This window comes from Harmonia axyridis, chromosome 2 (genome assembly GCF_914767665.1).
Source record: "Harmonia axyridis chromosome 2, icHarAxyr1.1, whole genome shotgun sequence".
In the NCBI taxonomy this organism is placed as follows: Eukaryota; Metazoa; Arthropoda; class Insecta; order Coleoptera; family Coccinellidae; genus Harmonia; species Harmonia axyridis.
Genome location: NC_059502.1, coordinates 38,285,341 through 38,301,694, shown reverse-complemented (window position 1 = coordinate 38,301,694; position 16,354 = coordinate 38,285,341). Strand labels below are relative to the sequence as shown.

Below are 16,354 nucleotides of genomic sequence, written 5' to 3'. Positions count from 1 at the left end.
AATTTCTAATATTGAGGAAATTAAATTTGGAAGCATAGCTAATGTGGGTAAATTGACAAATAAGGTCATAAATTGCTTTAAAACACAAAAAAAAATTGCTCAGTACAATTTAAAAAAAAGTCAAAAACTAGTATAGCAAATAAAAGGACAAAACACCAAAATTGCTCCAATCAAACATACTTTATAAAATCAACTGCAAAGACTGCGAGGGTAAATACATAGGACAAACAAAACAATGGTTAAAAAGTAGGATTTCATCACATGAAAGTGATATAAGAAGCAACAACCAGGGATGTGCATTGGCACAGCATTCTGTGGATAAAGAACATACATTTTATTTTGAAGAAGTGGAGATACTGGACAAACATACAAAATATAATAAAAGACTAATATTGGAGATGATACACACAAATAAAGAAAAAGATGCAGTAAACAGAAGATCAGACACGTAGAACTTAAGTAATATATATACCTACCTACTGACATGCCCGAATAGAGAACCAAACTACGAAGGACCTAGAGACGAGTGACGAAAATTTAATTTATATTTGTGTTTGTCATTGTATGTCTTTTAACGTGTTTGTTGAAATTGATGTATTAGGTGTTGCAGACGAGATTGTATGGTTCGGTTTTTGAATCGAATGGGACCATTGTTTATCATATTGACAGAAAAGATATAAAGATCATAAATTGAATTCAATAAGACAAGAATGTATAAGAAAATAATGACTTTTGTACTGGCATGCTGATGAATTATTTTAGCCTTACAAGATCGATTCTTATAATTCTTTTCGAGTTTTCAAATTCTGTAAGTGAAATGTTTTGTTTATTTTGAGAGTTATGTTTTATACATCTATTTATTGTAACTTTTGTAGTAGCCCTGATGATGGAATGAAATATTCCGAGAGTTTGGCAGAAGAATAGAGATCATCCAAGAAATTTTGGTCAATTCCCTTATTCACGTTTACGTTTTCAAATAGTATTGGCAGGTAAAACGAAGGATACTTAACAGATGAATTGCTTTTGGCTCTTCCTCACACGAAAACAGTATTCTTCTGGAGACTTCCTAGCACTTTCTTGGTTTCCAACGCTTGGGAACAGAAAGGTCACTAGTTTTTTTGTTCAAATAAACTTGACTTCAACTTGAAAGATTGATTTTTCCTCTGGCACTCTCTAGGTTTTCAATAATGTCTTTTTTAAAACAGGGATAGAAAGGTGACCAGTCTTTTGATGTAACGATTTCACACTTACCAGAATGCGGTACACGTAGGATCTTGGAATTATACGGTTCGAAGGACCATGGAAATATTCGGCTCGAAGGAGCATGGGAATATTTTCGATATAATGGACTGTATAAAATAATAAGTCGTGCACTGGTTAAACGGTTTATTTGAACACTATTAAAAAAACATTACCTTGAGTAGGTTATGTTGTGAACACAACAGATAGAACTGCACGAGAGCGTGTTGACGAGAAAGAGGGTTAGAATTTCTCATGCGTCCAGACAATAGACTTTAACTATAGAATGTTACGCATAGAATTAATGAATATATACAATAAAGAAAACTTATTCAAAATTATACCAATTAATACAAATTATGATATTTACATTAGCGGAACTCATCAGAGGAAGATGGGGATGGGTTTTCCCTCAAGTATATGACTGGCGCCATCTATCGGATTTCTCTCAAGTATCCAAAATGGCGGAAAATGTGAATGACGCATTAGATTACTGGAGCAGGGCATTGTTGAACCTTCGACCAGCCCCTGGTCATCACTGATTCTTCTTGTTAAAAAGAAGGACGGCTCGTACCGATTCTGCGTTGATTACAGAAAATTGAATGCCGTCACAGAAAAAGATGCGTATCCTCTCCCCTATATTAATTCCACCTTGGATCGGCTCTGCAACGCCAAGTTCTTGTCCTCTATGGACATAAGGTCGGCATATTTCCAGGTCCCCTTAGAAGCATCCTCTCGCCCTTTAACTGCGTTCACAGTACTCAATAGAGGTCTGTTTCAATTCCTCCGTCTGCCTATGGGACTGTCTAATAGTCCGGCTACCTTCCAGCGTTTGGTCGATAGAGTTCTTGGTCCGGATCTTGAACCATATGTTTTTGTCTATTTAGATGACATAATCATCATTACTGATACCTTCGAAAAGCATGTAGAGGTATTAAAGGAAGTCCTTAAACGACTCAAAGCGGCTAACTTAACGGTTTCAAAGAAAAAGTGCCATTTTTGTCGACCGGAACTCTTGTATTTGGGTTATGTAGTGGACTCTAAAGGTCTAAGAATGGATCCGACGAAGGTTCAGGCTATTTTGAACATACCGGTCCCCACTTCTGTTTCGGAGCTTCGACGTATACTGGGTTTGGCTTCATGGTACCGGAGGTTCGTACCAAACTTTGCGGATCTGACTGCTCCCTTAACGGAGCTTCTCAAGAAAAATCGGTCCTTCAGATGGAGTTCCCAATGTGATGAGGCTTTGATTAGGTTGAAGGAATGTTTGATTAGTGCCCCTGTTTTGTCTTGTCCGGATTTTTCGAGGTCGTTCACCATACAGTGTGATGCTTCCGGTTATGGGATTGGTGCTGTATTAACTCAGCAACAAGAGGATGGAGAAAAGGTGATATGCTATCTTTCTAGGTCTTTAACCCGGTTAGAACGCATTTACACCACTACGGAACGTGAATGCCTTGCCGTTCTATGGGCGATAGAGAAGCTGCGACCGTATATTTAAGGGTCACATTTCTCTGTTATCACCGATCACGCTAATTTGCTCTGGCTGGATCGACTGAATTCACCTTCTGGAAGATTGGCCCGGTGGGCTATCAGACTCCAACAGTATGACTATACCATTATCCATCGTAAAGGTGAAGATAACATCGTACCAGATACCTTATCTAGGGCGGTACCAATCATCGATACTTCTCACGGTCATTCCACGGATTTAGGGTATGACACACTTCTAGGAAAAGTGACACATGCCCCTCACCGGTTCCCATCCTGGCAAATCATTCAGGGTAAGCTTTTCAAAAATGTAACACCTCGAATTCCCGAACTAGCCTCTGATTCTGATTACTGGAGAGAAGTTGTTCGTCGTCCTCGAAGAAAATCTCTAATTAGGCAGGTCCATGAAACTCTACTTCATGTGGGAGTTTTCGAAACTTATAGTAAGTTGGCACAACGGTATTACTGGCCAAAGATACGATATGACGTGGCTTCGTTTATTCGCTGCTGCAGAACCTGTCATGCCATCAAACCGAGCCAGGAGAAGCCTTCTGGCCTCATGCTCTCCAAACAGGTCTCAATTTCTCGACCATTCGAGCTTCTGTCTGCGGATTTGGTTGGTCCTTTACCTCGGTCTCGCTCCGGTAACCAGTATATTTTTGTCGTCTCGGATTGTTTCAGCAAATTCTCTCTTTTTTTTCCACTGCGTACGGCTACCGCGTCAGCCATTGTAAAAATACTGGATACACATGTCTTTCCTGTCTTTGGGTGTCCCAATTCCATCATAGTCGATAATGGCGTTCAATTTCGGTCTAAAGAATTTGTTAAATTCTTACAATCGTATAATGTCACCATTCAGTATACCGCGCTATATCATTCCCAGGCTAATCCGGTCGAAAGAATTAATAGGGTTATAAAAACCATGTTGAGGTCCTTCCTGTCAGAAGATCAGAGAGGTTGGGATAAACAGTTAAACCAGATAGGGTTAGCTATTCGTTCCTCAAAGCACGAAGTCACCGGATACTATCCAAATTTTATTGTTTTTGGAAAGGAAGTTTCGTGTAAGGGTGAAAATACCTGTCCTGAACAGATTCGTTTTGACTGGTCTGCCTTAACTAAGGAACGGGAAAAAGCTTTCGCGAGAATTTATGATGACGTTAAGATTAAGTTAGTCGAACTTACAACCTTCGACGTCGGGATGTCCAATACACTGTTAACCAGTTGGTGTGGAGAAGAAATCAGGTACTTTCGGACGCCGCTAAATATTTTACAGCTAAGCTGGCACCGAAATATGTTGGACCTTTCTTGATTTCCGCGCGGGTATCCCCTTGGACTTATGAACTGCAGAGTGAGGACGGTAAATACCAAGGAGTTTGGCATATAAAGGACCTAAAAGCTCATCCACCGGATCAACTGACTGATGAACACTTGTCGGACTTATTTTGGTTGTTTTGTTTTTGCTTGGGTTAACGGATGGTTAACCCTTGCCTTGAGCATGAATTTACTAGGGTGGTCACTACCCCCATCTAGTGGCTGACATATGCTGAACATCTTTTGTATCGTCAGAACCACGATAGCAACATGCTATAATATCCATCTTCGTTTCAATTTGCTGAGATTGGACTTTTGAGGTTAATTCGAGTGTGACAATTCTGGTTTTAGTTTCGTCGTAATTGAAGTTCTGCTGGTGTCGTTTTCTTTAGGATTCAATGAAGTATTGACGCTATTTGGTTTACCCTATTTGGCTTTTTGAAGTCAATGGCACGAAAAAATTTGACCCTTCTGGTAAAATTTTTTTTAAAGTAAGGGGGTGTTGGGGATTGTGTGGTTTTAAATTCAATTCTAAACTTAAAAACTGCATTCATTGCTTTAGAGCATACAGCGTTGAAATATATTAAAATAAGGGTAAAATTAAGATGTTAACCCCTAGATTGTTAGCTGCATACTGCCTCTTCGTTCCGTCTTCAGCGTCTTGGTGGTACTCGAAGTTCGAGGTCAGGGGTTGAGTATACAGGGTCGGAGTTATGCGAGAAACAGGGTCGTACTTAGGCGTGAACAGGGGGGATTTATAGCGGTTAGATTTAAACTATTTGATATTTCGGTTGGTAGTTCGCCCTCTGGAGGTTGATTGTGAATTCAACTCCATTTCCAACATCCATTTTTTCCATTTCACCCGTTGTTGTGTTTCAGAGATGAATTCCTTGCTCTATCTCTCCCAAAAATGTTGGTTCCACTGTTGCAGGCGTTGATAAGAGGACAATCTGCTCACGGAGACATCTCTCAAGTCAACATCTGGGGCGGAGGTTAGCGGTCGCCCAATCAAAAAATGTGCAGGTGTAAGAGGTAAATGGTCTGAGGGATTGGTGGAAAGAGGTGTGATTGGACGGGAGTTAACTGTTGCTTCAATTTGCGTTAATAATGAATATAGCTCTTCAAAGTTTGTGATTTTGTAAAAAAAAACGTCGAATGAGCGTTTCCCATCACTCTTTTCATGTGGTGTTTTATTGTTTTTATACCGGCTTCCCAAAGACCGCCAAAATAAGGGGAGTCAGTTGGAATAAATTTCCATCGAATGCCTTCTGAAGAAAGGGCATATGTTAAATTTGGTTCTTTTAACTTGAGGAAATTTTGGATTTCAGAATTGGTGTCTACGAGCATTTTTCCATTATCAGTATGCATTTTATGAGGTTTTCCTTTGAGTGATATAAATCTGCGAAGTGCTAATACAAAGGCGTCCTTGCTTAAGTCTGAAATCAAGAGTGGTTGCGGTTGCACTCTTTTCAGAGGTAGATCGCCCATTATGGGCAGTTTATCTGCATAAATCGATTAAAGGAAAAACAAGAGAAGAACTTCAAAAATTCTCGCAATGTGGGGATATTGAATGTGCAGCAGTGGAATTTCATGGAAAGAACACAAGTGTGATAGTTCTCACAATATATAGGCCACCTAATGGGGATCTGAAGACTTTCTTCTTTAAATTAGAAAATATTCTGGACAAAATTCATCAAGAAAATAAACTTATCATTATTGCGGGTGATTTCAATATAGAACTGTGCAAATGAACAAAGATAGATCGGAATTTATGAACCTTATGGAATCATTCAACCTCAATCCAACTGTTAATGAACCTACTAGAATTACAAATACATCAAGCTCTTCAATAGATAACATCTCCACAAACATTATAAAATGGGAAAGTCTTGTCTTCGATTTACATTTATCTGATCACCAAGCACAAAAATTAACCTTTCACCTGGACAGCAATAAAAATAATAATATCTCTCATCGAAGATTTTTTGGACAAAAAGAGAAGGAAGAATTTCTGAAAAAATTATTCAATCAGGATTGGAATCCTGTGAAAGAGATTGCTGAAAACAATGTAAACCAGCAGTGGGATACTTTCGTGTCTATGTTTGGAAATATATTCAATGAAAATTTCCCTAAAAAACCATACATTGAAAAAAACATGAAAACATCTACAGAACACCCAAGATAGATGCTATAAAAACTAGACTGGATATTCTCTCCATGTTGAATAAGCAAGGCCATTTATTCACAGAGGAATACAGGAAGACAAAAAGGGAATATGATGATGCATTAGCTGAAGAAAAAAAAAAGGATTTATGAAAATAGAGTAAACAAGTCGGACAACAAAAGTAAAACTATGTGGCAAATATGTAAGGAAATCACAGGTTGCATTAGAGAAGTGAAGGATTGTCAAGTAGAAGGAACACCGGAGGAGGTTAGTGATAAATTTAATGAGCATTTCAACAACATAGCTTCGAAAAATCTTCGAGCTCTCGAGCAACTAAACCAGCCCACATGTCATTGGAGCACATTAATAGTTTTTCTCATTCAAACCAAACTAGACTCAGTAACGGTACGCGAGTGGGAAAAATTTAGGGCTGACAAGGATGTTCCAACTTGGGACGATCTGAAAAAATTCCTAAAGTCTAGAGCGGATTTTCTTGAAACGATAGAAACGAATCATACGCAAAAGCATATTGAGAAAAAATATCAAAAGCACAACACAACAAAAGGTTTTTATACCAGTGGTGCAGAAAGCAAACCCAAATGTGTTTTTTGTGCAAATAATCACTACAGCCAAACATGCGAAAACTTCTTGAAACTGTCTGTGAACAAAAGAAAAGAGCGGATTAAAGAATTGAAATTATGTATGAATTGTCTACGTCCAGGTCACTTCAGCGAACAATGCAGATCTTCAAATTGCAAGAAATGCAATGGCAGACATCATACACAAATTCATTCTGATATAGTTAACGAAAAAACGCCCGATGTCAACACCAATAATTCGTCGTCCACAAATTCAAACAAGGCGCTATCATATGCGTTGTCAGCGAACAAGTCAAACTCATGCGTACTCCTCTACACAGCAATTGCTCATGTCGTGGATAATGAATCAAATCGGCAAAATATCCGAATTCTATTAGATTCCGGTTCGGAATCAAGCTTCATCAGAGCAGACGTCTGCAAACGTCTAAAACTAAGGACCACTCCGGTAAATGTTGAAGTTTGCGGTCTCAATCGTGCGGTTTCCTATATAAAATCTAAATGCTCTGTCGATATTCACGCTCGAATTAATTCATTCTCCACGAATATTCATTGTTACATTCTTCCTGAAATCACAGGAAAAATTCCAGACTGAAAAATATACGATCATCCTCATTTGAACATACCAGACGATATCAATCTTGCAGATCCAAATTTCCACGAACCAAACACGATTGACATGCTAATAGGTGCAGATTATTTCTATTCGATGTTAAATGTTGGTCAAATCTCGTTAGGTTCAAACCAACCAATTTTACAGAAAACCAGTCTCGGTTGGGTCATTTCAGGACCCATAAGTAAATTCAAGTCCAACCGGATCATATGCAATTTCTCGCAAAACACCGACATTCAGAAACAATTAGCTCGATTTTGGGAAATCGAAGAAATTTCATTGAAAAAACCACTCTCAGAGGAGGAAAAGCTATGTGAAGAGCACTTTTATCAAAATACCCAACGTTTAACGGATGGTAGATTCATCGTAAAGATTCCATTGAAAATATCCCCAGATCACTTAGGAGAGTCGCGTGAGCAAGCAAAAAAGCGATTTCTCTCTTTAGAGCGAAAATTAAACCTCAATGCAAAAATGAGAAGATTGTACACTGAGTTCATGAACGAGTACGTAACTTTAGGTCACATGAACAAAGTGACCAATGAGAACCCGGAAAAGGTTTCCTTTTACATGCCTCATCACGGAGTATTGCGCGAAAATAGCATAACGACAAAACTCCGTGTCGTATTCGATGCGTCCGCGGCGACTTCAACGCAACATTCTTTGAATGATCTGCAATTAGTAGGTCCGACAATTCAAAGAGATCTACTGTCACTTGTTTTGAGCTTTCGGGAATACGCTTTCGTGGTGTACGGTGACATTGCCAAAATGTATCGTCAGGTTCTTATACATCCCGAGCAGAGAGCGTTGCAAAGGATTTTCTGGCGGAATTCTCCTGACGACGATCTCTCGGTGTACGAACTGAACACGGTTACATACGGCGAAGCAGCATCCTCGTATCTCGCGATACGTTGCCTTTTTCAACTGGCGAACGAAAATGAAGAACTTCATCCCGACGCAGCAAACATCATCAGAAACAACTTCTACGTAGACGATCTTCTGTTCGGAAGAAACTCAATCGAAGAAACAGCACATCTTTGCAAGGAAATTTCACAAATATTAAAACTCGGTTGTTTCGAACTACGAAAGTTCTATTCAAACGAACCGAAAGTGCTTGCTCACATTCGCGATCCTAAAGACAACCTTACCATAGTCGATTTCGGTATAGATGAGAACGCTAAAACTTTAGGTCTTGCCTGGTCACCTCAATCAGATGCTCTCCTCTTCACAATACAAACTCCGCTGATAGAAAAAATCACAAAGCGAACAATCCTTTCATCAATTTCGCAGATATTCGATCCACTTGGACTTCTGAGCCCAGTCACAATAACTTCGAAAATAATCATGCAAAAACTATGGCTGGAAAAATTGAGCTGGGATGAGAATGTCCCATCAAATCTGCATTCCTCGTGGACGGAATTCAAATCGGATCTTCCCCTATTAAACGATCTCAAGATTGATAGACATGTTATTTGCAAAAACCCAAAGCGTATAGAAATGCACGGTTTCTGCGACGCTTCACAAAATGCTTACGGTGCTTGTATATTCATTCGATCGATTGACATCCATGAAAACGTTCATATTCATTTATTATGTTCCAAAGCAAAGGTAGCGCCATTAAGTACCGTCACACTGCCGAAATTGGAATTATCCGGTGCACTTATTCTTTCTAGACTAGCGGAAAAGGTTTCAGCTGCTTTTGAAACTAAATTCGACGAAAGGATATTTTGGACAGACTCCACAATAGTTTTGTGTTGGTTGAAAACTCCTCCGAATCAATTAAAGGTTTTTGTCGCCAATTGTGTAGCTGAAATCCAGGAAAAAACCAGCTCTGACACTTGGCAATACGTTTCGAGTAGCGACAATCCCGCGGACTTGTTATCAAGAGGGGTGAAGCCTTCGAAAATGATATCATGCTCACTTTGGTGGCACGGCCCGCCGTGGCTGAAACGCAATGAAAGCCATTGGCCAATCAAGAAATGCATTCCAACAGAAAACCTTCCCGAAACTCGGAAAACGAATCTGCTATACTCGACCGAAAAATCACAACTCATTATTTTCGAACGATTTTCAAATATCAACAGACTTGAAAGATGCATGGCTTATGTCCTGAGATTTGTGAGCAACATCTCAAAGGGTCATGAAAAACAAACCGGCACACTTCGTCCTAATGATTTGAGGTCAGCGCGTACAAAAGTGATAAAATTAGCTCAACTCGAATCATTTTCCATCGATATCAAGAATCTGGAAATGAAATAGAAAACAAATTCAAAGAGTACAATTTTAAGTCTGAATCCCTTTCTTGATAAACACGAAATACTCAGAGTGGGAGGAAGAATTTCTCAATCCACGTACGCGTTTGACAAAAAACATCCCGCAATATTGAGCCACAAGCATCATTTCACGAAACTTTTGTTCGAAAATGAACATAGAAAACTACTGCACTCCGGTCCTCAACAATTGCTTTATGCAATTCGCGAAACTTTCTGGCCAACCTCTGGTCGCTCTTTGGCAAGAAAAACCGTACGCCACTGCATAAAGTGTTTTCGGAACAAACCAATGATAGTCCAGCCTATAATGGGCGATCTACCTCTTGAAAGAGTAGAACCGCAACCACCCTTCTATAACAGCGGCGTCGATTACGCAGGGCCATTCATGATAAAGAATAAAAGGGGTCGCGGATCAAAGTTGTCCAAGGCCTACATTTGTCTATTTATCTGTTTCGTGACGAAGGCCATCCATCTCGAATTGGTTTCGGACTTGAGCAAGGACGCCTTTGTATTAGCACTTCGCAGATTTGTATCACGAAGAGGAAAACCTCATCAAATACATTCCGATAATGGAAAAAATTTCGTAGGTGCCTGTTCTGAAATCCAAAATTTCCTCAAGGCAAACGAATTGAATTTGACAGATGCCCTTTCTTCAGAAGGCATTCAATGGAAATTTATTCCACCTTACTCCCCTCATTTTAGCGGTCTTTGGGAAGCCGGTATAAAATCAATAAAACACCTCATGAAAAGAGTTATGGGAAGCGCTCATTTGACGTTTGAAGAACTATATTCATTACTAACGCAAATTGAAGCAACAGTTAACTCCCGTCCACTCACACCTCTTTCCACCAATCCCTCAGACCTTTTACCTCTTACACCAGCACATTTTTTGATCGGGCGACCGCTAACCTCCGCCCCAGATGTCGACTTGAGAGATGTCCCCATGAACAGATTGTCCTCTTATCAACGCTTGCAACAGTTGAACCAACATTTTTGGGAGAGATGGAGCAAGGAATTCATCTCTGAAACACAAAAGCGGGTGAAATGGAAAACCTCCCAACAAACCCTGCAAACTGGAACCCTTGTAATGCTCAAAGAAGACAATCAACCTTCCCTCGTCTGGAAGCTAGGAAGAATCGAATCCGTGCACCCTGGAAAAGATGGCATCTCCCGAGTAGCAACCATACGAACGTCAACGGGTCTAACGAAGAGAGCCTTCAGTAAGATTTGTCCGCTTCCTGTTGATGTTGAAAGCCAGCCCTTTCAAGGCGGGGGCCATGTTCACGCCTAAATACGACCCTATTTCTCGCCTAACTCCGACTCTATATACTCAACCCCTGACCCGAACTTCAAGTACCACCAAGACGCTGAAGACGGAACGAAGAGGCAGTATGCAGCTAACAATCTAGGGGTTAACATCTTAATTTTACCCTAATTTCAATATATTTCAACGCTGTATGCTCTTAAGCAATGAACGCAGTTTTTAAGTTTACAATTGAATTTAAAACCACACAATCCCCAACACATTGTATTTGTTTATTTGAAATAAAGAAGCATTATCTATCTATCTATCTATCACTGGTTTGTTCTGAAAACACTTTTTGCAGTGGCGTACGGTTTTTCTTGCCAAAGAGCGACCAGAGGTTGGCCAGAAAGTTTCGCGAATTGCATAAAGCAATTGTTGAGGACCGGAGTGCAATAGTTTCCTATGTTCATTTTCGAACAACAGTTTCCTGAAATGATGCTTGTGGCTCAATATTACGGGATGTTTTTTGTCAAAGGTATACGTGGATTGTGAAATTCTTCCTCCCACTCTGAGTATTCCGTGTTCCTTAATAAAGAGATTCAGACCCAAAATTGTACTCTTTGAATTTGTTTTCTGTTTCATTTCCAGATTCTTAACTTTGATGGGAACTGATTCGAGTTGAGCTAATTTTATCAGTTTCGTACGCGCAAATCGTTAGGGCAAAATGTGTTTGTTTTTCACGACTTTTTGTTTATGAATCTCAAGACGTAAGCCATGCATCTATCAAGTCGGTTAATATTAGCGATTCAATGAAGTATTGTCGCTATTTGATTTACCCTATTTGGCATTTTGAAGTCACTGGCAGGAAAAAATTTGACCCTTCTGGTAAAATTTTTTTTAAAGTAAGGGGGTGTTGGGGATTGTGTGGTTTTAAATTCAATTCTAATCTTAAAAACTGCATTTATTGCTTTAGAGCATACAGCGTTGAAATATATTAAAATTAGGGTAAAATTAAGATGTTAACCCCTAGATTGTTAGCTGCATACTGCCTCTTCGTTCCGTCTTCAGCGTCTTGGTGGTACTCGAAGTTCGAGGTCAGGGGTTGAGTATACAGGGTCGGAGTTAGGCGAGAAACAGGGTCGTATTTAGGCGTGAACAGGGGGGATTTGTAGCGGTTAGATTTAAACCATTTGATATTTCGGTTGGTAGTTCGCCCTCTGGAGGTTGATTGTGAATTCAACTCCATTTCCAACTTCCATTTTTTCCATTTCACCCGTTGTTGTGTTTCTCTGGCAATGGTTTATCGGATGGAATTTCTTCGATTTCCAAAAATCGCGCTGATTGTTTCTATACATTGCATGCGATGCGCTTGGGCCTTGATTTGCTTATGGGTCCTGAAATTACCCAACCGAGACTAGTTTTTTGTAATATTGGTTGGTTTGGACCTAACGAGATTTGACCGACGTTTAACATTGAATAGAAGTAATCTGCACCTATTAGCATGTCAATTGTGTTTGGTTCGTGAAAATTGGGATCTGCAAGATTGATGTCGTCCGGAATGTCCAAATGAGAACAATCGAGTATTTTTGAGGCTGGAATGTTTCCTGTTATTTCAGGAAGAATGTAGCAGTGAATTTTCATGGAGAAGGAATTATTACGAGAGTGAACATCGACAGAGCATTTTGATTTTATGTAGGAAACCGCACGATTCAGACCGCAAACTTCAACATTCACCGAAGTAGTCTTTAGTTTTAGACGTGTGCAGACATCTGCTCTGATGAAGCTAGATTCCGAATCGGAATTTAATAGAATTCGGATATTTTGCCGATTTGATTCATTATCCACAATATGAGCAACTGCTGTGGAGAGGAGTACGCATGAGTTTGACTTATTCGCCGACAACGCATATGATAACGCGTTGTTTGAATTTGTAGACGATGAATTATTGGTATTGACATTGGGCGTTTTTACGTTAACTATATCAGAATGAATTTGTGTATGATGTCTGCCATTGCATTTCTTGCAATTTGAAGATCTGCATTGTCCGCTGAAGTGACCTGGACGTAGACAATTCATGCATAATTTCAATTCTTTAATCCGCTCTTTTTCTTTTTTCTTTGCGCAAAAAACACATTTGGGTTTGTTTTCTACGCCACTGCTATAAAAACCTCTTGTAGTGTTGTGCCTTTGATATTTTCTCTCAATATGATTTTCCGTGTGATTCGTTTCTATCTTTTCAAGAAAATCCGCTCTTGACTTCAGGAATTTTTTCAGATCGTCCCAAGTTGGAACATCCTTGTCAGCCCTAAATTTTTCCCTCTCGCGTACCGTTACTGAGTCTAGTTTGGTTTGAATGAGAAAAACTATTAATGTGCTCCAATGACATGTGGGCTGGTTCAGTTGCTCGAGAGCTCGAAGATTTTTCGAAACTGTATCTAAAAGCTCACGTAATTTTTCACTCGATTCTTTCACGATAGTTTCAAAGTTAAAGATGAATTTCACGTGATTGTGAATAAGTAATCGTCTGTTATCGTACCGTTCGTGCAACCTATTCCACGCCACTGCATAATTCGTAGCGGAGAATTCTAGTGATTCAATCACTTGTACCGTGCTTCCTTCCAGAGATGCCCGAAGATAATGAAATTTTTTAATTTCATTTATAGCTTGATTTTTCTCGATTAGAGATTCGAATGTATCGCGAAACTCTAACCAATTTTGGTAATTTCCATCAAATTTAGGTAGCTCATTTGTTGAAAGCTTGATCGAGTTTGAATAATTATTACTATTGTTCTGAATTGAGATGGAACTTGCGTTTTCTTCGAATTGTTTTTTATCTAGAATTGATTTAGCGAACGCCTTTTGCATGTAATACTTATTTGTGAAAGATTCTCTTTCTGAAAAATTGACTTCCTCATCTTCCGATGAATTCTCAATTAGATTCTGAACTTCCTCAAATTCCTCGAGAACGTTATCAAATTTCAAAAGCCTTTCTGAAATTTTTATGTAATCAGTGCTAAGTAATTCCGTTTTTGACTTGATTTCGTTCAAGAAATTCGTGAATATCGTTAGTTTTGATTCAATAGCACCGCGATTTCTTTTAAGAGTTTCTAAATTCATTATGGAATGTGAACGATTATTAGAAATATTGAAAAGAGTAGTGGGATACTTATGGGACGTTGAAGTTAATATCGCTCAAAATCAGCAACAGTATAAGAGAGAAAGAAGGATTTTATTTACCCCTCACGAAGTAGTTCCAGTTGCCCAGCTTGTGTGTATGCCTGGATCTAGAGTTGAATCTCTTCGACGATTGCGGTGATCCACTGCGCCCTTGGAGTGGAATGCGTAGGATTGAGTTTCACTGGACGTCTGGATGCTTGAAATCTTCAATGTGTGTCGCTTTTCTGATTTCCCTGAATTCAAATATGGCTCGCTTTTCTGAATTCACTGGATTCAAATGTGTATCGCTTTTCTGGATTCACTGGATTTGAATGTGGCTCGCTTTTCTGGATTCACTGGATTCAAATGTGTATCGCTTTTCTGAATTCACTGGATTCAAATGTGGCTCGAATGGACCATGTTGGGGATTGTGTGGTTTTAAATTCAATTGTAAACTTAAAAACTGTGTTTATTGCTTTAGAGCATACAGCGTTGAAATATATTAAAATTAGGGTAAAATTAAGATGTTAACCCCTAGATTGTTAGCTGCATACTGCCTCTTCGTTCCGTCTTCAGCGTCTTGGTGGTACTCGAAGTTAGAGGTCAGGGGTTGAGTATACAGAGTCGGAGTTAGGCGAGAAACAGGGTCGTATTTAGGCGTGAACAGGGGGGATTTGTAGCGGTTAGATTGAAACCATTTGATATTTCGGTTGGTAGTTCGCCCTCTGGAGGTTGATTGTGGATTCAACTCGGAATATTCTGTTTTGTTTGAATTTCAATTTGATATGGAACACTTATTTCCGGATAAATGAGGTCGATTATCATTACCGTGGGGAAATATTTTATAATTTCTGGATTTCTTGTATTACTTTTCTTCTGTGTGGGAAGTTTCGTTTGACAACTGGTATATTCTATGATTGGGAATGAAATTGTCAGAGGAGGTTATCGGCGATTTGTGATAATTTGGAGAGAAGTTTTTTTGGAGAGAAAATTTGCCTGATTGAAGAATATATGATCTGGAATCATCCTTGTTATAGGCGATTATTTCTTCAATTTGGGTAATTCCCTGTTTGGTTTATGGTATTGTGAATATTTCTGGGAAATACGTTTCATACGTGATTATGAAAGTTTTCTTCCACAAGGCCCATCTCTTGTATTGAATTTACCCTGAAGATCTGAGAGGTATGATACCATTACTATATCTTGAGTCATTATCTGAGATTTCTGCTTTATTAGGATTCGCTTCCCGCCGATTAGTTCGAACAACTGTGGAACTTACACGAAGAATATCAAGAAGATCCTTTTCCCTCGAACAACAACTGAGAGGTATAAATTCCTTTTCATTCTGTGAACAATATCTTATAGTATTTTATTAGGGTCCTAGTGCTGGATATCTTTGAGCATCCTAGTGCCTGGTAACGGCCTGGATACGTTGAGAATCCAAGTCCTGGTTACGATCAGGATTCTGGTATATGGTATGGTTTGAGGTTATGGTACTTATTTTCTGTTGTATGGTGGTGAATTTCTGGTGCAGTTCTGATGTATGATACATTCTGATATATGGTACAGTTGGAGTACATAGTATATTGCTGACATATGGTGTAGCTCGAGTAGATAGTACATTCTACAAATAGAGATGTCACCGTTAGATTTGCTATCAACCTTTAATATTGATTTTGTATCAGGTAACCGGTGCTTGCACTGGCTTTAAGAGTGTTGTATTGAGATTTAGTTTTGGAAGTAATGATTTATTGTACTGATAGTATATCAGTCATTTGAATAGGAGTTAACGGTTATATTATTAATTTTCTATCCATTGATAACTATATTGAAATATATTGAACAAAGGTTGTTTCATGCTTATTATATACTGTGGAAATTGTAAACAGTTTTCAGTGATGTGCACTTCACTAACTGGCCATTTATTTTAACAACTATAATACTTGTGTATCCCTTCAGGGTTTGTGACTGGAATTCATTATTCATTTATTCAACCAGCTATTTTATACCAGCCAGTTATTGCAACCACTGTATTTGTATATTCCTTCATGATCTGTGGTTGAGTTCAATTGTTCAACTTGGTAATTCTGTCTGGTTTATTATCTGTTATAGTTGGAGTTTGTCGAACTCCGTTTAAGTTTAGTTTCGGTACTGATATTTAAAGTTTAGCCTAAGCCAAGTATAGGCTGATATAAGGCTTCTGTTTTCAGGATAAGGTTAGGTATTATAGTTTTTTTAGGAAGCCCTTCTGGCATTAGGTGTTGTTATAGT

The 16,354-nt window shown here is 38.9% G+C and overlaps 2 protein-coding genes across 10 annotated transcripts in view; one reads left to right on the top strand and one right to left on the bottom strand.

The window, feature by feature from the left end:
• LOC123672359 (glutamate receptor ionotropic, kainate 2-like) overlaps positions 1–16,354 on the bottom strand; it is a 528,220-nt gene that overhangs the window by 16,582 nt on the left and 495,284 nt on the right. The gene's annotated exons all lie outside the window — the stretch shown is intronic.
• LOC123672361 lies at positions 4,902–8,126 on the top strand. The gene has a single exon (XM_045606453.1). The coding sequence runs from the start codon at positions 6,395–6,397 to the stop codon at positions 7,394–7,396; it is 1,002 nt and encodes a 333-aa protein (XP_045462409.1). The 5' UTR covers positions 4,902–6,394; the 3' UTR covers positions 7,397–8,126.